Below are 24,514 nucleotides of genomic sequence, written 5' to 3'. Positions count from 1 at the left end.
AGGCACCGAGCTGGCAGGCACAGACCCTTGCATGCACACGTGTACTAAGCTGGCAGGCACTTGAGTGCTTTCCCTACTCGGTGTAGGCTAGGAGAAATGACAAGGGGGAGAAAACACATTTGCAAGCCTCCTCTCTACCTCTGCCAATAAATATTTCCACGGTGATGCCTGTGGCACAGGGTAACTCCAGCAGTAAGCACCAGGGGGACGCAGTCCTGCGCCTGCTGAGCTGCTGCGAGTGCCCTGCTGGATGCCGGGCGCCTTCATCGGCACCAGACCCCGAGCCACCAAGTGACCGTCACCCGGGGCGTGGTGGCAGTCAGACCTGCAAGCAGGAGGTGGCCTTCGCTTCTGCTTGGGACATCCTCATGGCCTATAGGAGGCGTGGGGAACAAAGAGTTAAGTCAGAAACACCACGTACCTGGAATTGATGGTGAAATTCCTGCCTAATTGGTCCATGGCAGACATCCCTGATTCATCTCAATTTTAATATATCTTCTGTTACTCAGGATTTTTTTTTTTTTTTTACCCACACATTTTTAAGCACTACTGTGATCATGAATTTCCTTAAAATCTCACAGCTAGAGCTAGCTGAAATTTGGCTAAGGAACCAAAAGAAATGAGGAACTCTGGAAAAGAAAGGTGTCTTTGCCTTCAGTTTTCTTCCAGCCCTCTACTCCCATCAGCTAAATAGCTGCCAGCTCTTTTAATAGAATTTACAAAGGCCTCTCTTGTTTCCTGAACGTTTTGATGTGCTTGAAATGAATTTCTGCACTTTAAACAAATGCACTTGCACCTTCCCTGCAGTAGGAAAGGCCTGCTGGCTGGTTCCTGGCAGCGTTTGGGGGTTTTACAAAGAAGAGAATTATTATGCAAAAGGCACTTTATATGTCTCTTTTCCCCTTTAGACTTAATAAGAACGAGGGAAGCAGCATTAGTTTTCTGTTCATCTGCTTTGTATAGTGAAGGTAACCCTTTAATATCAAAAAGCATTTAATGAAATATGAAAAAGTTCAGGAAAAGCCATTTAAAACAATGTTATTTACCATACAGATTACCATATACATCTATGTTCTGGGCTTAAGATGATACTGTCAACTTGAAAGTGGGGAATTAAAACATCCACAGGAAGAGCTTCCGATACCAGGTCTTGCTTATGGACTTTGCTGGATGCACGAGGCATTTTACACTTGTTTCATTGTGTCTTCCTCATGTTCTTGTGTGAACTGTAAGAAAAAAACCTACCCCAATTACATCAGGAAAAAAATAATCAGGCAAAATCCTATCCAATGCAGAGACCTCAAAAGATGAATACATGTCTCCAGTCACTACACTGGTGAAAAACACATTTCAGACAAAATGTTTTTGTTTGTTTGTTTGTTTTAGTTTTTAATATTCTTTCAAAAGGGGTACATGTTACAGGATTACTACCCCACAACATTGCATCTTCCACAACTGTGAAAACGAAATGCAAAAATCACATGGTTTCACAATGCTTGAGAAAGTGGAAAATGTATACAAAGTATCTTCAGGGTTGAATTGGATATCAGTCCTATCTGTGTATAGAAGACCAGATTTTCTTTTCCCTTAGACTATGGTAACCTGGAGAACTGTTTTCCAGGCAGTATGTTAGGATGTTACAACTTTTTCTGATTTACCTGACTGTTGCTTAGACATGGTTATCTTCAGTAATCCATAGGCTTACACCAACATTAAGCATTACAAAAGAACCATTTTCCTTTAAACTAGCACTTGAAAAGTTAACAAAAAATTCTACTTTTGTATTCTGCAAAGAAAGGCACTGATTTATGCATACTTAGAAACCACCACTGAGAACTACAAACAGCAAAGCAAGGAGAACAATGCAAACACCTCCATAAGCAAAAGTGAAATATGGTCATTTGGGAATTTCTTTTTTGGCTAAACATTGTGAAGCATGGCTGGGCAATGCTGCATTTTGAAAGGTGAAAGGGCAAGAGAAAGGGCATCCTTCTTCTTATGTGTAATTGCTAAGGTTTGGATTTGTCTGCTTGAAAAGGACCCCACACAAACCCGTTAGTTGCCCACAACGCACTCTCGAGTCACCTCTTCATCCTACTTTGTCTTTCCCTCCAAGGCAGATGGATGGGGATGAAGGTGAAGAAAACCCAAGATGACTTCAAACAGACGTGGCATCCCCTGGGCAGATCACACCCTCCTCAATGCTCATGCTGCTTTAGAGGGTTGGGCAAGAAGGGGACATGCTCGTTGTCACTCAGCTGCCTTCTCCAGCTCCCATCACCAGTCTGACACCTCCTCCTGGCTGCACACCACACCGGCATCCTCCTCGTGGGAGCAGTTGTGCGTACCAACCTCGGCGTGGGCGCACTCCAGCAGCGTCTTCTCCTGCCCCGAGCACTGGACGTCATCCAGGAGGATACGAAGCGAGGTCCCTTCCCCAAATTCCGCCTTCTTGCTGGCCCTCACCACATGGGGGAAGCCCAGCTGGCGGCACACCACGGCAGCAGCCACCGAGCTCCAGCCATCATCACACACCGTGCCCCACTCTCCGTCGATGTAGACCTCCACCCGGCCCCAGCTTCGTCCACGGCCACGGTGGTCCATCAGCCGCACGGCGCCGTTGCGGGGTTTCTTCTTCCTGCGCTGTCCCTTCCTTTCCCCCTTCCCAGGCTTGGGGACCCTGGGGCTCGGTGCTGGGGTGGGGACTGGCATCCTGCTGTTGTTCACTGAGAGCACTGGGATTTGGTCCACTCGGTCCAGGGCTGGCATGTGGGACGCTGCAGGGTCTGGCCAGCCTCTCCCCGGGGCCTCGGTCGTGGTCTTCAGCCGGGGACGTGGCGTTGGTGTTTTCACAATGAGTTCTGTTGGGGAATAACCCAGGAAATTATCAGTGTGACATTCGGAAGGTAGTGCTTAAGGATCACGATACAAATACAGCGCTGATTTTTGACTGATTTAACTCCTCTCTTGGAATTTGCTTACTTGGTCCTGTTGAGAAGCAAAAACGTTCCCTGTAAGCCAGTATTTCATCAGCTAGAGACGCCTGCTGCTTTTAGTTAGCAGAGATGACTGCACGGCTTAATGCCAATAAATAAGACTCTTCCAAGAAGGAAACATTACCCAATTTCCAAGCAGTCTACTGGCAAAACTTCAGGATGGACATTAAAGGGTCGGCGCTGGAGTTCCACAGCCAGAAGAGGAGTTCCCCACCGGACCCTTCTCCCCTGCTGAAAGCGCTGTAGAGAGACACACTGTTCCTGCCATTCTCCTCATTACTAATGACGGGATCATTACAAGACCGAGCGCTCCGGCCTCCCCACTGTGCCAGATGCTTTATTCAAGGGGCTGAAATCGCGAACATTCAAAATCAATTCTCTCTGGTAACTGGAATGTGCAAAAAGAAGGGAGTTGCCAGGACAACACATAAAACAGGATTTGGGGTTGTTTTTTTCTTCCTCAAGAGAAAAAAAAAAAAAGATCCTTGAACTCCAAAGAGCTGAAAATTCTTTACTGTCACAGTTTCCAGGCGTAACTGGACTTGCTTATTCACATATGCTCTATTTTTAGCTTAAAAACAAGTTTTAGCTTGTCAGAAGGAAGCAATTCAGAATTATTTGGAACAATAATCAATTGAGCTTTGACAGTGTCCATACATCTGCAAAGACATCACAACATTTGGATGATTTCCTAGATTTATCCATTCTCATTCATTATTTGTTTTGTAGAAGAGACAGGGAAAAATACAGTTGTCTTTTCCATGCTTAATATCCATTGATCTCAAAAGACAAACCCATGCAGTGGTTCGGTTTTTGAGAGAGCCTCCAAAATAATGTTTTTTGGAGAAAAATGGTATTGCTAGTGTGAAAAGTTTTGCCTTCTCTGGAAGCTGAGGTTCTGAATGCAAGCCATAAATGTGAAATCCTTACCTGTGCACACCTCGGGTGCTGGAATCTGATCTGGAAAAGCACTCCCAAATCCCAGAGCTCATACAGTGGTATGCAGCACTGCACCAAAGCTAGCGGTCACCTGGGAGCACTTTTCAAGTCACTCAATCAAGTTGTTACTTCGTGTTACTCTTCAGTGGGCTGTTTATTAAATACACTTGCAACAAATGCGTTCTTCCAGCTAATGCCAGCTGCGTGCTTTGCTTATTCTGTCACACTCACAGTAAACACTAACCAAACAGCAACATATTTACAGCTCTACCTCCTCGTTTTCATGCTTCTGAATCAAATGTTTCATGCTTGGTTTTCACCTGAATGTGAATTCAGTTCTTGAAAGGCTTAGCAGAATCTCTCCACTGCTTCTACATTACAATGTGATGAAAACTACCTTTTAAACAAAATCAAAAAGATTTAGTTATGTGTATAGTTTAAAAACCTGAACTTTGGACTTGCATAGAGAATAAAGCTTATGAAGAAACAGAGACAAAGCTGGCTGAACATGAAAAAAGTTAATAATGCTTGGAAAAAGCATTCACAGCTTGCAAAGGAAAATGTTTCTACAGAGGTGCTGAGTGCTTGGGCATGTCAACAGTTAATAATTACCCTTAGATCTTGTTCCACCCTAAAGACTCAATCTTAAAAGGTGATGAGTGCCCTCATTCCTCTGTGAAGTCAAAGCTGTACAACTCATCAATGATTCAAATGCAGTGTAATGCGATTAATGTAATTAAAAATTAAATGAGAGGAGTCTGACATTAGAGTTCCTACAGTAACACTAACGTCATTACGAAGTTGTTAGAGAACTGGCTACGTACTTACACGTGTAAACAAAATGCATAGGGGAAAAGAAATGTAATGCTGCCTAATCTAATTTTGAGAACTTAATGGTGTATTTAATTCTTTGCATTTAACACAGCGCTTGGGTTGCTGCAGCTTCATCTACATCTTTGACTACTCCACTTTTAGCAGCACAATGTTTCATTCAGTATGAAGCAATCATGAAGCCCTGGAGGGTTTGGATAAGCCAAAAGTTCACCTGAATGGCTGATCACTCGAGTCTTTTGTGAGCATTTTCTCATCACATATTCTCTCTCTTACAACTAACAATGACTCAAACCTCGCCTTGCTCAATGAGCTATTTCCCAACCCTTTAGCCATAATATCCTTCATCTCCTCAAGTGTTCCTCACTTCCTGAAGGCACTGCAAAAATCATTTATCGCTGAAAAATGCCACAGAGCACCGGGTCTCAGTGCAGAAACAGTCATGGGGAAAGCGAGTTGTTGGTAATGAAACAGTTATTATGCAGCACAGAAAAGGGTAAGTGTACAAGGGCAAAAACTGCAGAGATTTCACATGGCTCGGAGAGGGGAAATACCTCCTGCCTCATGCCTTATTTGAACCAACTCCTCGGACTCAAACCAGCTGGCAAGAATTAATTTTGAGGATACTCTGAAGCCTGCAGTTCTGGGTGGTCTCCACACACAGGGAGAGTGCAAGCTTTGAGTTTATATTTACTGCCAGCTAACACACACCCATAATAACCAGCAACAATGACACTTACTCTCCTTTGGCACAAACTTTATGAGCTTGCTTTTTACTTTCACTGGCACAGGCTCAACTCGGCATTTTCCTGGTGGTGCTCTCCTGTGAAAAAAGGGACACATAGGGCGTACAATTAATTCCTTTCCAGTGGCATCATGAGCCTTTGCTTCCCATTGTTTTTCGATGAATGTAATGCTCACTGGAAAAAAAAAAATCTGTTTAAATGATCCAAGAAATCTCTTACAGTAGAAAACATAATTAAACAATCACATATCTCCATTGATCAAAGTCCAAATATTCACAAGTCAATGGAGTCCTCTGGCTGTGTTTTCACTTGCCATTGCTGAATCCATTAAGGAAATAAAACATTGGCAGGTCCCAGCAATCCAGAAAGAGATTAATCAGACTGAAACTAGAAATCACAAAACTAGACAGCGTATGTTGAACATCTGATACAAAGGTCATACTAACGCAACTTTTCCGGCTGTCTTCAGAGAAGCGAAATAACAGACTATTATTCATACACAAAGCCAAAACAAAATACTTTCCCTTTTATCACAGTCAATACAAACGTGGAAAGCAGCCAGGTGGAGAATAAAGAGGTCTGTGATTTGTCACTGCTGATGACTTGCCATTTTAGTAGTACCAAAAATGCATTAGTTTCAAACAAGAACTTGAAGCGTCTCCTACAGAGGCTTTCTCTTAGAACCACACATTATTTTGACACAGATCTGTGTGCCATGGAATTACAGCTCACTTCTGAGAAGTTACATCCAGTTCGTAATCACTTTTTCCTATGAAGGTTGCTTGTTAATCTGCAGCTTCTTCAGAGGTTTTCAAACTGGTTCAAAAATGCATGATGCATGTGTTTGGAGGATATAACTCCTTTGTAATTAGGATTGTTTCCATTTGCATTTCTGTGGAAGGCAAAAAGTTCTTCTTGGTTGTGCCACAGGGATATTATATTCCTACTTTTATGAATTTCCCTGTGAATTTGTTCTTATTCATATTGCTACAGCCTACAGACTAAAGAAACTTCTTAAAATTTAACTTGCGACTGTCTTTTGATTTCTGCTTTCTTATTTTTGCAAAGGTTGTGTAATACAAGCCTCTTAATACACAGTTTACAGGAACTATTCCACTGTGTTAGCTAATGGAAAATGCTCCTGACAGAGGACGAGTCAGAGGAAAACAGGCAGCAGCGCTGGGGTCTGTTTCAGTTTGGGGTCCCTTTCCAACACAAAAATAGAACAGTGGTTTGGTTCAAGAGAATGCTCAGATAGCTAAAGCTGTAAATTTAATTCGTTTGAAAAAATAAAAGCGAAGTCTTAAAAAGTCCCATCCTGCATGTCTAGCTAAAAATATTCTGGGGTTTGGCCAACAATAGTAATGTTTTAAAAACACCAACTTGGAAAAAACAGCTATAAGTCTTTCCATAAAACACTGCTCTTCCCTGCCTTGCCCAGCCTCAGACACAAGCCCATGGGATCCCAAAGGTGTGACAATGGCTCGATTTCCTCGCCCAAGCCATTTTTACTCCTAAAACACACAACAAAGACTGTACTTTTTTGACATTCCTTTTTGTTGTCCTGCTTTGCCTGAGCAAGCACAGCAGGGTCAGCTCCGGCTGCCTGGGCACAGGGCACCTGGATGCACAGCACCAAGGCTGGGCTTCGCAGCAGGAGCATCCCTTACCTGGAGGTGTCCACCACTTTGTACACCACTCCATGGGGAGCCGTGGCACTCGGTACGCCAGTAGACATGAAGTAAAGTTCCCCTGGGAAAAAGATCACACACAGCCATGAAAACTCTCCGTGGAGCTTCTGTCCTGCACAGCACAAAGGCATTCAGCATCACAGGTCATGGAGCGTCAAGAAATGATGAGACTGACAGACAGGGGTCTGGATACTGGGGCAAACAGTGCGGCTTTGCATTTGGGATTGTAATGAGTGTTCATCTGCATTGCAGTGGCAAAAAAAATACACTCAGTGAGATGGAACTTTTACATATTGTCTTGAAACTTATCTAAAGGGGGGAAAAGAAAGCTGGGGAAGGACAATCAGGGATTGTAGTGATGGTACAAGGGGTAATGGCTTTTAACTTAAAAGGGAGTAGGTTTAGATATTGGGAAGAAATTCTGTACTGTGAGGGTGGTGAGGCACTGGCACAGGCTGCCCAGAGAAGCTGTGGGTGCCCCATCCCTGGAGGTGTTCAAGGCCAGGCTGGATGGGGCTTTGGGCAACCAGGGCTGGTGGGAGGTGTCCCTGACCATGGCAGTGGGGATGGAACTGGTGATCTTTAATGTCCATTCCAACCCAAACCATTCCATGATTCTATGAAACATTATTTTGACAAATTTGCGCTGCATGTTCGGTGGAAAAATGTTTAGTGTGTCCTTTAACTTCACTAATGTAAAACAGTCAAACCCTAAATTCCTTCTGTTGAAACAAAATGAAAGGAAATTAAGACTGTTCACACTCCTTTCTGCCTTTTTCAATGAAGCACTCCTTTGGGGTGAATTACAGGAGAACAAGACTTTGTTTTTGCTTTCTCACAAAATGAAATGTATCTCACAAGAAAGGCATTTGGATTTTTGACAGCTCTGTCAAGCTGCATGGGTAGGGCTCGACCTTCAGCCAAACAATTTCCATCACCATTTACTTGACGTATTTTCTCTTAACTGCATTTCCATCCCTCTCCTCCCACTGCGCAGCAGGGGCCAGGACAAGCAGTCCACTCCAACACTCTCCTTCCACATCCCAAGTTTCTCTTCTGGAAATTACCAGGCAGAAATATGGATGTGGGGTCCCTGAAGCACACAGGCTGTCACACGTGCACCCTGCATGGTATTTGGGGTGTCCCTGACATGCTCAGCTGCCAGGGGATGGGGCTGTTGCCTTTCCAGTGGGTGTGCAATCAGCCAAAAATACAGGTGTCCCCACCATGTCAATACATCCACTGCTCTGGCTGGATTAACATTCATCAGTACAACAGCCTCAAAAATAAACATTTCTGTGAAGAAAAGCTTCCTAAAATAAACTGTGTGGTAAACCTGTAAAACCAGGCTGCCTGCACACCAAAGACACGTTCACTGCAGGGAAAAAACTCACTCAACTGTTATTGACAAATTCCTTTCCATTATAACAAAACAAGCACAAGGCAAAACTACCTCTGAGAACAGACTCCAGCCAAATTTCCACCTGGCTCTAAAATACTCGTTTAAGCCATGTCATCCTGATTTTAGGGTGAGATATTCTTCTCATCACAGCACTGCAAAACAACTGTAGCTTCCATGAACACTGGTGATTAAAGAAAAGAGATTTTAACTCCAAAACGATAAAATTCCAAATTCAAACTTTTCAGCTAATACTGAATTTGGATGGTTTTAATTTCCATTGTAAAACAGGAAAGCTCGATGCCTGTGATTCCCCAACATCCACATGGGGAATGATCTGCACAACTGTATAAGAAAAACAGACATTTAAGAACTGGGCCATAACACACCAACTCTGCATTTTCCCAGCCACACCTGAAGCTACTTAGCAACAGAGCTTTCACTGCAGGGCTCATTCTCTCCCTGTCAGTCTGTCTGTCCACAGCCAGGAGCTGCACACTCTGCCTGCCCATCTCCAACGCTCAGTCATTAACCATGTTGCTGTACAAAGGTAACAACCACCAGGTTTCATCCCAGGACTGGCTTCTCAATGTTAGTTGAGAATTAAAACTTCCATTTAAAAATTACATTTTTCATAAATACATGTACACTGACTTTAGCATTAAGTATCTTACATGCCACTGTATTGTATCTGAAATACAATGTAAATATCTAAAATCTGAATTGTATCTGAAATACAATGTAAATATCTAAAACATTTAAAGGTTGGACGTGGTGCTTAGTGGGTGATACTGGTGTTAGAGGGATGGTTGGGCCAGGTGATCTTGGAGGTCTTTTCCAACCTTAATGATTCTGTGATTTTTCAGCAGTTCCTTCCTGGAATGCACAATGTTACAAATACAGCTATGTAAAGCTCCACTGAGACTACATCTGTCAGTCCTACGCAGAGCAAAATCCCAAGTGACATTAAGAAAATATGCTCCTAAACAGCCCTTTGCAGATGCCCCATTTGAGATTTAACACAGAGCTTTCACTCTGTTTCACTTTGAGAGGTGCAAATATTCCAGGTCAGAATGAGCAAATTCCTAATTACTGCCCATTATATCTGCTTTCCTGCATCCATCAATGGATGGCCTCCCTGGCCATTTTTCAGGTGTTTCACTGCAAAGAGAAACTGTAAGCATGTCATTCAGGGTGAGATAAATTAAATGATTACCTGCTTCATCTTCAGCAAAAGAGATGATGTACTGATAATAGTTATTGATAAGCCCAGGGAACATGCAGGTTTGTCCCGTCCCCATGCAGATTTCACTGTACTGCCACTCTCTGGTGGTACGATCCTCCTTCAAAGACATCAGGCGTCTGCAAAGGAAAAATGCAATTAAAAAACTTGTGCCAAACAACCAAGAGGATGATTTATGAACGTTAATTAGGAAAACTGAAAGGATGTTTAATGCTTTCTACCCACATTAGCTACAATATGAGCTGCAGCTCCTCTGAGAAATGAAAAGCAAAACAGATACATTAAACACACCCACAACACCTTCTCTTTCAGGGGCAACACAAGCCCTTGAAAGAGGGGAGAATTTAAGGGATTTTAATGGATTTTTTTTTAATATCTTTGGTGTCTGCAAATGTTGCATCAGAGATTTTTTGGGGTTGTTGTTGTTGTTTGGTTTATGTTTTTTTTTTTTTTTGTATGTTTTCAGGATATATTTGTATGCATTTTTACACTATTTTCTATATTCTAAGTGAACACCATATCGTTGCCCCTTTATTTGTACTGACACAGTGTGAACCAGTGACATCAACAGCTGCTGGCACACGGAGATCACATTCCTGTAGAGCAACGTGGAGCAAAGGCTGTATAAAACGTGCCACGTGAGCCCCCTGCCATAAGCTGCCGGGCTCTGCACGCTGCTTGCAAGCAGCACGTAGCAGCAGGCCAGCAGTGGTCACGCAGCACCAGCACTCGCAAGCAGGTGTAGCACCACTGGAGGACTTCGGCTGGGGGTAACAGCTTAGTGTCGGAAATATTTACTTACCCACTCATAAAATCACCGAATATGTACAGGCCATTCAGGTTTGGAGACTCGCAACCCCGATAGACATAGCCTCCCGTAACAGATTTCCCCATTTTGTGTGGATACGCATAGATTGGAAGCACGTCATCTGTCAAAGAGAAAACATCTGTGGCTTGCCTTGTGTTGCGTATGATGCAGACTGGTTGTTTCTGTAGATGGGTCTGAGACTAGCACAGTACCATTGGGTTCACCTGAGCACCTTTAATCAAATGAACTGCTGCTGGAGACAAATTTAGTTTGATTTTCTCTTTTCTTAAACAAATTTGATAGCCCCATCTAGCTGGCTGAGCTAACAAAGGACAAATCAGCTCAGGGAGACCAGTTGGAGTCCCACCTGCAATATGGGATGAATTCCTGATAAGCCTGAGTGCTTTCCACCGAAACCTGACCATTCATCTGAGCTCTTCTCCTCCACAACCAGGCTCTGTTAGTGCTGCTTCTGGCCAACCTATAATCAGCCTGCCTGAGTCTGCAAGCTGCTTTCAGACACACTGCCTCTATGCAGGAGATGCTTGCCCAATGCAGCTGGGTTTATGTGGTGAAAGGCAAGAAAAAAGAGGCAGGTGACTCCAGACTGCAGGCACTGATGAAAGGATATGTCAGATGTCAGTGCGAATAGCTTGTGTTTCTCTCAAATGGGGGAGCTCAACCTGAAAGGGCCATCAAATATTTATGCACACGCAAAATGTAGCTCTGGAACATTCATTGCAAAATTAAGTTAAAACACAAGACAGAAGCAAAACAAAGGGAGATGACTTGATTTTGAGGGTGCTTCCTCTTTCCCCCTTTCCTCTTTTGAAACTCCTGGTGACAGGTATCTCCTCGTAGGGCCTACCCCTCCTTCCCCTCCTACCTCCCAGCCTTCCTCCCTGCCCCTGTGTCGGAAGCCTCAAGTCACAAACCTGGCAGCTGTGCACCAGGGGCACTTCATCTAAAGCAGGTGTTTCCTATGCTTACGCTGCACTTATCACCGTACAGGGGTTGTGGCATTTCAATGTTCTCACAGAAGGGTCTCTAAAGGCATCAGAAATTGTTCTGAATCCCCGGAGACCTCAGTAAAGCACTCACCATGAACGCTAGTGGAGGTGCTGTCACACAGAGAGTGCTAAATGGGCTCTCTGACAACTGCTTCAGCAGAGGAAGCGCAAAAAACCTGCTCTGTGCTCTCAAAAGTTTTATCAAAAAACACTTAAGTGCTCTCACTCTGCTTGCAGCTACGTTAATAAATGGAAGGAAGTGCAGCAACATCACAGAGCACATCAAAGAGAAAAAAAACAGAATCTCAGACAGCTCAAACCAGTGCCAGCCCTGTGGCCTCCCTGGATCTACGTGGAGATGCTCCAGCACACGACGTGGTCCGGGCCAGACTTTGTCACACAATACACTGACCTCACACACACACACACCAGCATTTAGCCAGCCAGCCAATACCTCGAACCCAAATTCGAAAAGTAAAAATTAAATTAAAATTTTCCTTTTTGGCATAGCTAAAAGGAATCCAAACCCAATGTACATCCAGTTACCTGCAAAGCAGGCAGCGCACACAGAGTTTGGCCAGCTTACAGAATGCATTTGTTCTTCTTTTTCACTAAGGTCACCACTTGTGAGCTACGGAGAAAAACAGAATTTCTCCAGATTTTCTTTGCTTCTGCAGTAAAGCTTATTTTATGTGGAAAAGATGAAATCATCCCTCAATATCACAGAATCACTAGGATATTTGACTAACTACATGTATTGCCCAGAAAAACAACAGCTAGCGCATTTCATTTTTCTCCTAAATAAAAAAATGGCAACATTTGGACTTTCAGTATTTATCTGCAAGTCAGTTCCATTCTAGACTGAACCCGTAAAGACCTACATCTCAAAAATGGATGTTTTCAAACAAGCAGTCAGGCTTTGAGGGCAGGAATTAAAAATGAAGGTACAGAAAACTGCACAGTGTGAGATGCAGCTAATTTAGAGATAACTTATATTTACCCATTGAAGAATTGGTGCAAAGTTTTTTGTCATAACAGCTGAATCCTTCCCTTGCCCTCCAGCCGTAGTTTTTCCCTTTCTCCACGATGTCGATTTCTTCATATTTGTTCTGTCCTACATCCCCACAGAAGAGACGCCCTTTCCCTTCCTTCGTTTGAGGTTCACCCCTGTCAAAGGAGCAGCGCCACATATTTCTCACTCCATAGGCGTAGACTTCAGGGCGAGCCTGGGGGTCATCAATGAAAGGGTTGTCTGGAGGGATTCTGTACAGCGGCCCCCGGTCGTTATTGTTCACATCGATCCGCAGCACTTTGCCCAGCAGTGTCGATCTGTATCGGAAGAAAGAAAACAAATAAAGAAAGAAGAGAAATAAAACTAGACCTCAGTTTAACAGGCATTTTCATTCAGAGATGGTTTTTAAAAGCCTTGGGTTTTGTTGTTTCTGTTTTGGAAAACACAACTCTCTCCGTGGGAGGTACGCATGAATATCAGCGTGGTGTTAGGGAAAAAGTAAGCCCAGGACAGAAGACACCCCCAGTTTTACCTCCCCCAGTTCCTCTTCTCAACCTAAGGGCAACAGGGGAGACACGTGGAGCACACAAAGTTTTAGGGGCTCGTACTTGTTCTGGGCGTTTCCAAAGGTCCCGAATGGATCCCCAGCCATGCCTCCATCTCCAGTAAATATATAGAGATAGCCATCATCGCCAAAGAGCAGCTCTCCTCCGTTGTGATTGGAAGCGGGTTCCTCGATTTCCAGGATTATCCTAACCGCAAACAGGAAGGAAGCATTACCTATTGCACGAGTCCTAAGCAAAGGGCACAGAAACATCTGCCCAGTTTGTCCTTGACACATGCAATCGGCTGCAGACCGGCTTTGATATGTCCTCCTCCGTATCCATGTTGCTAAATCTTACTTGGGCACAACTGATTTTCCAACCTTATATAATTCCGACATATTTTGTGGATTACAGAAACACCAAATTGTGTAATAAGGAAAATCTGGGAAATTACATGGCAGGGTATACTTGTAATGATACTTTTCCTCTGATTCTTCCTTCCTCCTTATTAGACTTTTTTTTTTTTTTTTTTTTTTTTCCTTTAGAAAAGGCATCTCAGCTCAAATCAGACTGCAATCTGCAAGGGAAAGGACTCCGGTCCATCTGTGCATCTGTACAGCATTTGGCAAGATCCTGACGTGACAGGCTCTTTCAAGGCGACCTAAGACTTTGCAAACCTTATGCAATAGTTAAATTGTTAAAAAGGGAAGAATCCTTAAAGGACAATTACATACACAGGACTCCATGAACTTCCAGAACTGTTAAAAGCACTACCACCAACAGATCCGCGTCTTGACAAAGCAAAGGTTATTCAAAGCAGTGCCAACAACCTTTACCTTCATTTTAAAATCTAATCACCTCTTGCTTTTATATCTTTTGGTTGTTTTATTTTGTTCTTTTTTTTTTTTTAATGCACCTAGCTTCTCTTTCTTACCAAGAAAAGATTGAAATACATGAAAGTATATGTTTATAGAAAGGTAAAGCCAGGAATACATGCAGTGGAGGTTCCCAGGTGTAACAACTGAAGCTTATTTTATTCCCGCTTCTAGAAAAGCCCAGATTTCATGCTGGTCTTTTATTTTTAATATCTGCAAAAACATATGACAATAATCACTTGCAACACCTCATCTTTGGTGAACTTTTCCCCTTTTGAAAGCACAGCTAGTTACAGCCCTGACCAGACTGTAAACTGTGGGAAGGAAACCAGCCGTGTAATTATCCTGTCACCTGCTGCAAACTTTGCCACTCCTGACCGAGCACACGGGCTGCAGCCGGCAGAAGGAGCGAGGGAGGATCCCGTGTGATCAGAAATGTGGATTTCCCTCAACCTCCTGAAGAAGATGGAAAAAAAACAAAATGCATTGAGCAGGAACCTGCAGGCAAGCAGGCACAATGCACACAGAGGCTCAGCCCGCAGCTCCCTGGTGGACAGCATCTCAGGATGAAGTCAGTGGGAGCCGTGCCTGCACAAACACAGTAGGACCACAGCTTTCTAAACAAGACAGCTCATGGGTTTTGACATCTGCAGGTTTAAGCTGCTGACTGGCCACGTCTACAGGCCCTTCCTGAGAAGCACATCTACATTTTCGTTCCCTGTCATGTACAGTGCTACCTCCACTGAATTGCTACAACTGCTTCATAAACCAGCACCCCCTTCTGTCATCAGCCTATCAGCATTTCTGAGCTAGAACCACCCACCGCTGAGTGACAAGAAAGCCCTAATACAGCCTGTGTAACAAGATAAAATTCTTAAAATGAATGCTGTTCAAGGGCCTCTTCACATGGTGGTTCAGTCCTGTGGTTCTGCAACAAGTTATAAGCCCATAGACTGCCACAAACAAACCCCTAATTATCTCTGCATATTAATGTGGATCAACTGCAGGGTCAGACCCAAGCAAATAAATTTTCTAATCAAAATGCTCTCAGAAACAGCATGGTGATTTGCATTTTATTTAATTTGCTATTAAATTTGTAATGTCATGGGGTTGAGCTCTCATTCAGATAAAGAAATACGAGGACAAATTCATCGCTGGTACAGTATCACCGATTCTGTTTCCACCACTTTGGGAAACCTTTAGCTTTGGAATAAATTTCACTCATGCTTTGCAGAAGTCTATTGTAAAGGATAATAAAGGTCCTCCTTACTAAATATATGTATTTATATGTACTTACTATTTATATATTTATGTTTACTTACTATTTATATATTTATACATAAAAAAAATAAAACAAAATTGACTAACTGTAAATAGCATTCAGTCAAAGTTCAGTTAATGTTTCCAACACACTGAACTGAGAAACACAAATGTTTTATTCCTGAGTGCTTGCAGTTCATCCATGGAGGAAGTGTTTTCCCCGTCTCAGTGTGCTAGGCATGGACTTGGGCTAACTTGATAACAATCTGGAACACAAGAACAGTAACAAGCTAAATAAGTCTTATTCGTTAATAGTCCTTAAAAATGCACAAGCTGTCTTCTGAGATCTTAAATACATAAACGTGTGTACAATACCTTTCAGAACCATGGTCCAAAGTATTCATGTCACCGGGAGAAATTCTGAACTCACTGATTCGGATTCTCTCTTCATAACGAACTTCAACCGAATAGTAGACATACACTTTACCAGTAAATTTGAATTTAGGATGGAAGACAATACCTAGAAAACCTCTCTCGTCTCCTTCCCAAGGCGAGGTAAGCACGGCTTCGCTGATGTTCAGAAAGGGCTTTTCGAGCCTGGACCGATCGGGGAGGTAGGTCCACACCAGGCCGACCTGCTCAGCGATGAAGAACCTGTGGGTGCCGTCGTTGGCGTGCACCATCGCAACGGGGTTGCGCAGCCCGTTGGCCACCTCCATGAGGCAGAGCTGCAGACAGCCCTCCGCATCGGCCGTCACCAGCCCCAGGTTCTGGTTGAGGTTCTCGTTCGTCAGCAGGTGTGGGAAACAGTAGTCCGTGTCCTCCAAGGACAGGTAGCGGCAGAACTTTGCCATGTTGTTCTCCAGCGCCACTAACTCCGGGTCTGACGAGAGGTAGCGAAAAATGGAGCGGCATTTTTGCCACACTTGCTGGCAATAGTCTTGGCAAAGCCCCGGTATTGTCCGCACGGGGGTGGAGGGATCCTCGGCGTCATACAAGTGAGCTGCATACGGAGAGCATTCCTAGAGGGGGAGAGAGAGAGCCTCGAGCCATTTTTGGACCAGATCTGAAACAGCTGAGCAGCAGCACTAATTGGGGAAATTTCTCCTTAATTACAACATATGTTGTGGTTTATTTGGAAAATATATTAACAGAGGAAAGGATCTTAGAAAGTGGGTTTATCTCAGCATTCACGGAAATGATCTTCGATATTCCTGGAGAAAGCTGGCTCCCATGTGCGGGTATTCATTTATTCCCACCATAGCACTAACGAAAACCAGTGATGACACATATCTTGCTACATCACCCTAGTAGGCTGTACTGGGGAAAAGGAGACTTTTCTCAGAGAAAAGGACAAAGAAAAAAGAGACAGTCCCAATTCACAGCCCCTGGGAATGGCTGCAGCACAACCCTAATTCAGAGAGCCTTGGAGATCCAGCTAAGGGCTGACTCAAGTCCATCTAGCTCGTGGTATTCTCCACTACAAAAACTCCTCCAGACAGACACATTTTCTTTCTTTGCCACTGCAACCCAATACAACACTGTGTAAATTACAAACTGACCAAAGTGACTCAGTTCTGCTTTGCAAGGGCTTTTCCTTGCAATAAACATAAAATGTTTTCCAGTTTCAATGCATCTTCCCGACAGGCATCTCAGAAGTGCTCTCCAGATAATGTAACATGACTCAGTGGAGGCTTGGTTATTTTCATGGGGTAGATAAATAACTGAGGCAAGAAATGCAGTAAGAGAAACTATCCTTCCTGAATAAAGTCTGCACTTTTTAAGTCCTAGATGGCATTTCTTCTGAGCAAAAACAGCTTAGTTAAAACAAAAACAAAAGCTACAGGAGCTGCTTAATGCAGATTACAGCACTATTCAATAGCTGAAGATATAATATCCAAGATACTGAAGTATTTAAATTAGCAGATCAGTGCACACAATATTTAATTTTTATTTTCCATTACATTCCACAATAAGCTGAGAGGCCATATAACAGATCATTAGTGTACAGTAAGCTTTCCCCCTGTAATGTCAAGCCATTCATTGCAAAATGAAGGTTATTATGCCTTCAAATGAGCAGCAATTAATGTGGTAAAAAGAAGATTACGTGTGACACAAAACACTGAAATTACATACGCAGATGGGGTAATGGCACTCAGCTCCGTTACACGAACCCAGAGGTGTGCCAGGGACAGAGCAGAGCTGCAGCGTTTGCCAAAGCAGTTGTCATGGCTGAAAATTTGGCCTTAGAAAACCAATTTAAACAAGAGAATTGGGAGTGAGGGGTGGTCGCTTCCCTTTCTGCATTTGAAGGTTTCCCACTCCAAGAGAGGAGGCACCCTGCTTGAGCACCAGGATGGGTCTGCTTCTCTGAAAACCTATTTCAAGGCGAGCAGCGAGCTCATGCCAGGCTTCAACAGCAGAATTCAGGATTGCACAGAGGTACGACCTCCCTGTCCCTTTGCCACTGCAGGTTGTTCGAGTACAAGAAGAAACGCTTGTCAAAATAATTTGATTACATTTGAGAGAAATCACGAATTGTGTGCAGAAAGGGACAGAAGTGTGCTGAATAATTCACAGAAAACCAGAAAACCACTTAGTAATTCAGGTATAGGCTATAAATTTTATATAGTGAATAAATGAAAGCAGAGCGTTCTGGAGCAATTGCGGTGCCTGGACTCCCATTTTGTGCTTGTGTGGGCAGAGGTGCAACCATTTGTAGCCACGTCTAGGGCTGATGATGCACTGAGCTCATTAGAACATTTCAGTGAATCATTTTTTCCACACTGAAATACCTCACTGCTTCTGAACGAGTTTTCAACAGGCAGGTTTCTGACGTACGCAGGAGACTTATCATTTCCAGAGGCAGAAATACTGCTTAGCAGGCACTGCTAACTTGTCTTCTCCTTGCGAGTGGACTTTTGGCCACTGTTTGTTTCAGGAACACATTCAAAGTTTTTTGCTTTCAGTACAACATGAGATGAACTGAAAGTCAAACCTCTAGAAGCTATTGTGGGAAAGGGTTGTCTTTTTCTCTTCACACTTGCAAAAACACAAGAGCTCCCTGCAAAATGCTAAGAGCAGGATTTCTGAAAAGCCACTTTGATCCCATCTGAGCACAGCAGACTAGACTCCACTGTCTGAATTAATTTCAGATTTACACTTGCACGGCACAGAGCTGCCACTATTCTGTCTCAGGGGCATTTTCATACACACGAGGCCACTGCTGATGATAGGGTCGGACGCTTTGCTCCGCACAATCTGGGATCATCCTGTTACTGCACCTGGCCACAGAACACAACCCTGTGGAAACACTCGCTGCGTGGGATGGCTGCCACAGAGGTTTCTAGGACACATCCTTGGGCATCACTCTGCACCCATCAGCAGGACTGCTAACACCTGGAACATGCTACCGGGCTGCTGCAACCCAGCACAACGAAACCCCCGATGCCGTGAGCTGGGTGTAACGAGGGGCACGCTTTGTACAGGCAGCTCCCCTCCTGGGTGTCTTCAGCAGCTCCAAAGAGGGTGCGGGGGCTCTGCAGGATGTACCTGCCCGTACACCCAGCTCCCAGCTGCTCATGGCTTGGAGCAGAGCAACATCCTCAGACACCCACCAAGGGCCCAAAACTCCACCGAGCAACCTGCTGGTGCACAGATGCTCCTGGGGAGCACACCCCGGCGGATACCCCGACCCTAGCGCACCCAGACGTGGCACAAGGCAGCCCTGCCTGGCTGCGGGCGCTGCTCCACCTGTGCCCACGTAGCCCTGTGCTCAGGCACCCGGCGGCTCTGCCCACCTGAAGCCCCCCTGCGTGCCACAAGCCCCCCGTGCAGCCGCAGCCCCCCGGTGCCGAGCAGCTGCCCCTCACCTGGCAGAGCAGCTCCTGCAGGTGCCCGGAGCAGGCGGCGTACGTGTGCCCGTCGAGGTGCGCGCTCAGGCGGTAGAAGCGCTGCAGCAGCGCCCGGTCCCGCCGCGGCTCGCAGCAGCCGAAGGCTCCGTAGCGGCGGCAGAAGGCGAGGCCCCGCGGCGGGCGGAACGGCGGCTTGAAGTCCAGGCACTGCGGGTGCGGCCGGGCCGGGCCCGGGCCCAGCGCCGCCGCCAGCAGCAGCGCCAGCGCCGCCCGCGCCCCGCGCAGCGCCCGCATCCCCGGGGCCGCCGCCGGGGCCCCCGCAGCGGCCGGGCAGCGCTCGGGAGCCTGGCCCGGCCCCGGCACGGCACGGCACGGCCCGCCCCGAGGGGCAGCGCCTGCCCGGGGCTTCCCCCGGCCCCGGCGGCTGCGGAGGGAGGCGGCGTGGAAGGGGCTGCGGGGGGGTGTGCGGAGGAGCCGGGGGTCTGGGTTTGCACCGATGGGGTCGGAGACGCGAAGCCCTCGCTGCTTGGCCAGAGCTCCTGCGGCCTTCGGTGGTACGAGGGCAGGCTGCGCTTTGCTCCTGCTCGGGTTGCTCTGGTGCAGCCCCTCGTGCGTGGCCCCGGCGGTGGATGTGCCCTGGGAGGATGCCCCTCGGCTCAGGACCGTGCCCGGCGTGTTGGCCGCATCACCCCAAGCCAGCCAGCATAAAACTGCCAGCCCCTTACCTCTCCCTTACCTCTCTGCTTCACGGCATGCCCCTTCGGCGTGCTTACTCCAAATGCTCTTTGTTGCTTATTTTTTGCATCCCGTGTCATGTTTCACATTAGCAACCGTTACAACCAAGTCACAAGTAGACGTGTGTTTTTTTTTTTCTCTGTTGCTTTTCACTGCAGCTAGCCACAGTGGCCGGTGCATTTCAATATTAAGATGCAGACTGTCCATAAAAGACAAAGAATGCCGAGTTCATGCTGACATGCTATTTTTGACTCCCGCTTTGAGACTAAAGGACTGCTGCACAGTGCATATGGGCTGTAAAATCACTGCATGGCTTGGAACATCCTGTCAGGAGACCATATGTGTTACAGCATTTAATAAGAGTTTGTTTTTCTCTCCATATGCTTATGTAACTGCTACTAAGGTCACTAAAAACTTTGCATATGTGCAGGCAACAAGAATACCTGATGATCTTACTTCAGAGTTCTCTACCTTTTTATTTTTGTCATTAAAAACAACAAAAACCAAAAACAAATTAAAAAAACACACTTTTTTCATGGATGACCTTGCTAAGCACATTGGAAAACAAATAAATGAGCCACTGCCCTTGAAAACTTTGCATACCATGAACAAAGGCAGTTATGCAATCCCGTATTTCTGTAGAAACACCAGATATAAATGAACCTCCTACTCATCCCAGATAATCTCTTATTCCTGTGGATAATGCTGGCTGTTGTCTCAGAGTTTGTGGTGATATTTAAACATCCCATTACAAAAATACCAAACACATCCTAACATTGTTAATTAACATTGTAAGATTAATACACAAAGAAGGGATTGCAGTAACCAAACATTTTCTGTGATAATGAGATTTATCCTATAGCCTCTTGATTTGCTATTATAGCCCCTGATTAGTTTGGCATCCATGCATTTTATTCAGAAATGAATGGAAAATGAAAGGCTGTGCATATTTAGCAGGGAGTTTTTGAACGATAAGAACCATAGATTTGATCTCCTCGTCACTGCGAGCTGGCATAAAGCAGCTCCGGGAAGTCCTGGGTGTGCATTCACAACACACCCCCTGGAATTCCAGTGCTTTGTTGCGTACCCCAAAGTGCCACAGTTCCCAGTGCCCTGTTTGTTCAGACAGGGACATTTTTTGGCTTCCTCCCAAGCTGGGGACCACAGAGCAATTCATCTGCAAGGCGCTGCTGAAATGGAGACTGGAGCTGCCTCGGCCTCAGTAATGAGCTAGTTCTGTCGAGGACGGCTGTATTTCGAATCGTATTGTGAGCTGTATTTCAAGGCTTCCCAGGTAGGATCATGAGCTGTGTTTGAGGAATGGTTGCCGTGGCAGATAGGAGCACACACACACCTCTAGCTTTTATTTCCAGCTCTGCCTGGGGGCTCACTGTGTGATCATTCCCAAGTTACTGTTTCTCTGCCTAGATTCTCCCAGCTGGAAAATGGCAATCTTTCACGGTGTAGTATATTGATATTTTAAATTGCTGTTTTGTTATTTTTTTATGAGTTCCCTCACTAAAGACAAAGCTCAGGAGTGGAACCACTGCCCTTGACCTGAAGTTCCAAATTTAAAAGATTGCCTGCCCTTGTTGTTACCTGGGAGCAGTAACATGTGTCTGTCCTCTGTGGAGCAATTACAGAATGGGTCTGGGCTTTGATTTAGGCACTGTTCACCAAGATCACAGGGCAGTTTGAGAACTGGCCACTCAGGAGGTTTCATATCAAAATAACTCATTTTTAGTTTGGATAATTTGAAAAATTGTCCTTGTACTTAATGACTCAAATAAATCAATTGAATATTTTGTGCTGTATATCAACTATTGAAAACATAGTGATTTTTTTTTTCTCATTTGATTTGTTTTTGTTTTGTTTTGTTCTGTTCTTGTTAAGGCATTGGATTACTCCTATTCCCTCTGAAGTCTGTTGGAGTTTTACCAATTGATTCTCAAAATCAGCATTTGTATTGATGTATGACATTGAAGCCAGGTACGGAAATGCAGAATTTGCTTGCAAACAACACAAGACAGAAGAAGTGTTGATCAGTTTGGGGTACTGAACCTGCAACCCTTAAGACAATTAAAGCAACCAATACTCACAGATACTCTGCAGCTCAAAAAACAGTCTCATATCCCTCAAGCTGAGCTCCTTGAATGTGCAACGAACAGATTTTTTCACTCATTCTGCATACATTAGAATTTGTTAGCATTCATAGGACAGATTGCTTAGAAATGTGATTAAATTGCATTTGATCAATGACCAGGCTTTGACCCAGAGTCTGGAAACTCCACCTTCAAGTGCAGTTTGGGTCAAAAGCAAGGAGTTTAATGCAGTGAACCTTAACAGCCAAAGGACATTTCGCTACCCAAGCCAACTGTGATCACTATGCCTGAAAGCATAGCAGTTGGGAATTAAACACAGAGCTATAAGTCTTTGTGGAGGAAATTAGGCTTTGCCTTCTCATTATGTGTCTGATCACTAAACCCTTCTGTTCCTCATTTGTTTTCTAAGTGTTTTGTTTTCCTTACTTGAGGAGATACTGAGAACAGATAAATATTATGAGAACAGCAGCAAAAAGATGTGTGTGCATGTAGATAACATAGCCCCAGACCCACAGATACACACAGAGAAAAGCAAGGTAAAGCATTCCGTTCATAGAACAGGATCCACGCTAGGCAGTTTTATAGTGATCTGACATGAATGCTGCTTGTTCCAAAGGCTTTTAGCATTCTACATGAACAACACAAACGAAATACATTAAGCCTTTAGAAAGATGCTTAGAAGAATAGTTTTACAACGCAGTCAAAACCAAATGGTCATCTCCTCATTTAAGCTGATTGTCAAGGAACACAGACATGTGTCGGGCAGCAGCTGAAGCCCCGCTGACTGCACCAGGCCTTATGACACATTTTGGTGTTAAGGCAGCACTTAATGCAAAATCCTAAGGAGCCAGCCCAGTGCAGGCAAAATCACATGCTACATCAGGAGTACCATCAGAGGGTTTGATAAGCAGAAATTCTGCTGCCTCTAGACATACTAGGAAGAGTCAGATGTGGAATGAAATGTTCTGCTGTAACATCGGAGACCTAATTTCTCCTGGTAATGGAACTATGAGTTCCTCATATCCTTTAATCCTGTTGTTATGAAGCACCTCCTACTGCTTTAGCCATACCCTCCGGTGCACATTCCTATGCCCTGTGTCATATGTCATCAGAAGTGTTTGTACAGAACACCAGGACAGCCCTGCATGTGGTGTAAATCAGCATAGCTCAACCACAGCTCTGTGCACGATAACCAGGATGCACACACAGACAGCGCACTGCTAAAAGTTTTTCCTTTCATCCTTATGCTTGTGTTGTACACAAGGAGGATGGAAATATCATCGTCATACAGCAACCAAATAACTCCTTTGCTTCTTTCGCTTCACAATTTGCTACCGCAGGAATTCTAACGCAAGGGCCCTAAAGAGACCATATGGGTGGTAAGCGATTCTTATGTGTGGCACGTACAGAAAGAACGTATTTTCTTATCAGCTCATGCACCAGCAGATCATGCAGAAATGATTTTTAAAAATTACTACTATTTTCCCTGCAGTAACAGAAACAGAACAATAAGTAGCAACCCTTGAATGATTTCTCTCTATCCTACAGTGCATGGATATTTTCCCCGTTTGGTCACAAGAGGAATAATAAAGCCATTAAAATGTACATTTCTTTTCAGAAAGTATTGTATTGATTTTATGTAACATCTGAACGCTTTGTGTTATATATTACATATAACCATATAATTTGTTTGTAACAAGAAACAGACCAAAAGACTTGCTCACTGAGTTGTACAAATGAGCCTTTCCTCATCAGTGATCCAAAACATTATAAAATTGCCTGCTTTTTAGTTTGCTCTGAGAGGTGAAAAAGCTCGCTTACAGAACCGTGTGCATTCCACAGAGAGGAAAGATGATTTTTTTTGTAGATAGAGCCTGTACTGAAAAAGAAAGGTCCAGTTTGAATCCATGCCGTTGTTCCTGGATCATTCAGCCCCATCAGTAGTCTGGAGATAACAACATTTTTTGATTAATAACCATGAAAATGTTACTTTTATGGAACAAAGCAAGCAGCAGCCAACTCTGCTGTTACTCCACCCTTATTGAAGGACATGGAGCTGTAAACAGGTTGTTCAGATATTTTCTAATAGCTGGAAATAGAAGGCACAGCCAATAAAAGCAAGCTCCAACTTGAAGAATTCTTCCCCCAGATAATCAGCATAGGAAGGTCTTGCAGCAAAAGGGAATAGATGCCATCCTAAAAACAGGGAGATGGGAAATTTACTAGTTCTGAGCCCTTTCTGACTGAGCAAGGAAGGCAATAACACTGCCAGCTATACCAAGCCTTCAGACATGCTTTTAATAAAAGACATATCTGGGGAGCAAGCGACCTTTCAGGAAGGACAAAACAGGGGGGGAAAAAGAAGTTACATGAGTCTATGTGGATGACTGAGTGAGGTCTCTTCCGGAGGGACAGGGAATATGCAAGTGAAGACGATGCACAGCTTAGGACTCACAGAGAATCCTGAC

General features: G+C 44.5%; 1 protein-coding gene across 1 annotated transcript; it reads right to left on the bottom strand.

Annotated features, from left to right (window-relative positions):
• Nucleotides 1-1,362: 1,362 nt before the first annotated feature.
• Nucleotides 1,363-20,087, bottom strand: HHIPL1 (HHIP like 1). The gene is made up of 9 exons (XM_084520954.1): nt 19,228-20,087; nt 15,731-16,377; nt 13,284-13,427; nt 12,664-12,992; nt 10,648-10,774; nt 9,819-9,964; nt 7,183-7,264; nt 5,507-5,589; nt 1,363-2,861 (listed from the first exon to the last, which is right to left on the bottom strand). Exons 1-9 carry the CDS (start codon nt 19,501-19,503, stop codon nt 2,278-2,280), a joined length of 2,418 nt encoding a protein of 805 aa, XP_084377080.1. The 5' UTR covers nt 19,504-20,087; the 3' UTR covers nt 1,363-2,277.
• Between the last annotated feature and the right edge of the window lie 4,427 nt (nt 20,088-24,514).

This window comes from Aythya ferina (genome assembly GCF_964211825.1).
Source record: "Aythya ferina genome assembly, chromosome: 5".
In the NCBI taxonomy this organism is placed as follows: domain Eukaryota; kingdom Metazoa; phylum Chordata; class Aves; order Anseriformes; family Anatidae; genus Aythya; species Aythya ferina.
The sequence above is the reverse complement of the archived record's forward strand: the minus strand, read 5'-3'. Positions and strand labels throughout refer to the sequence as shown.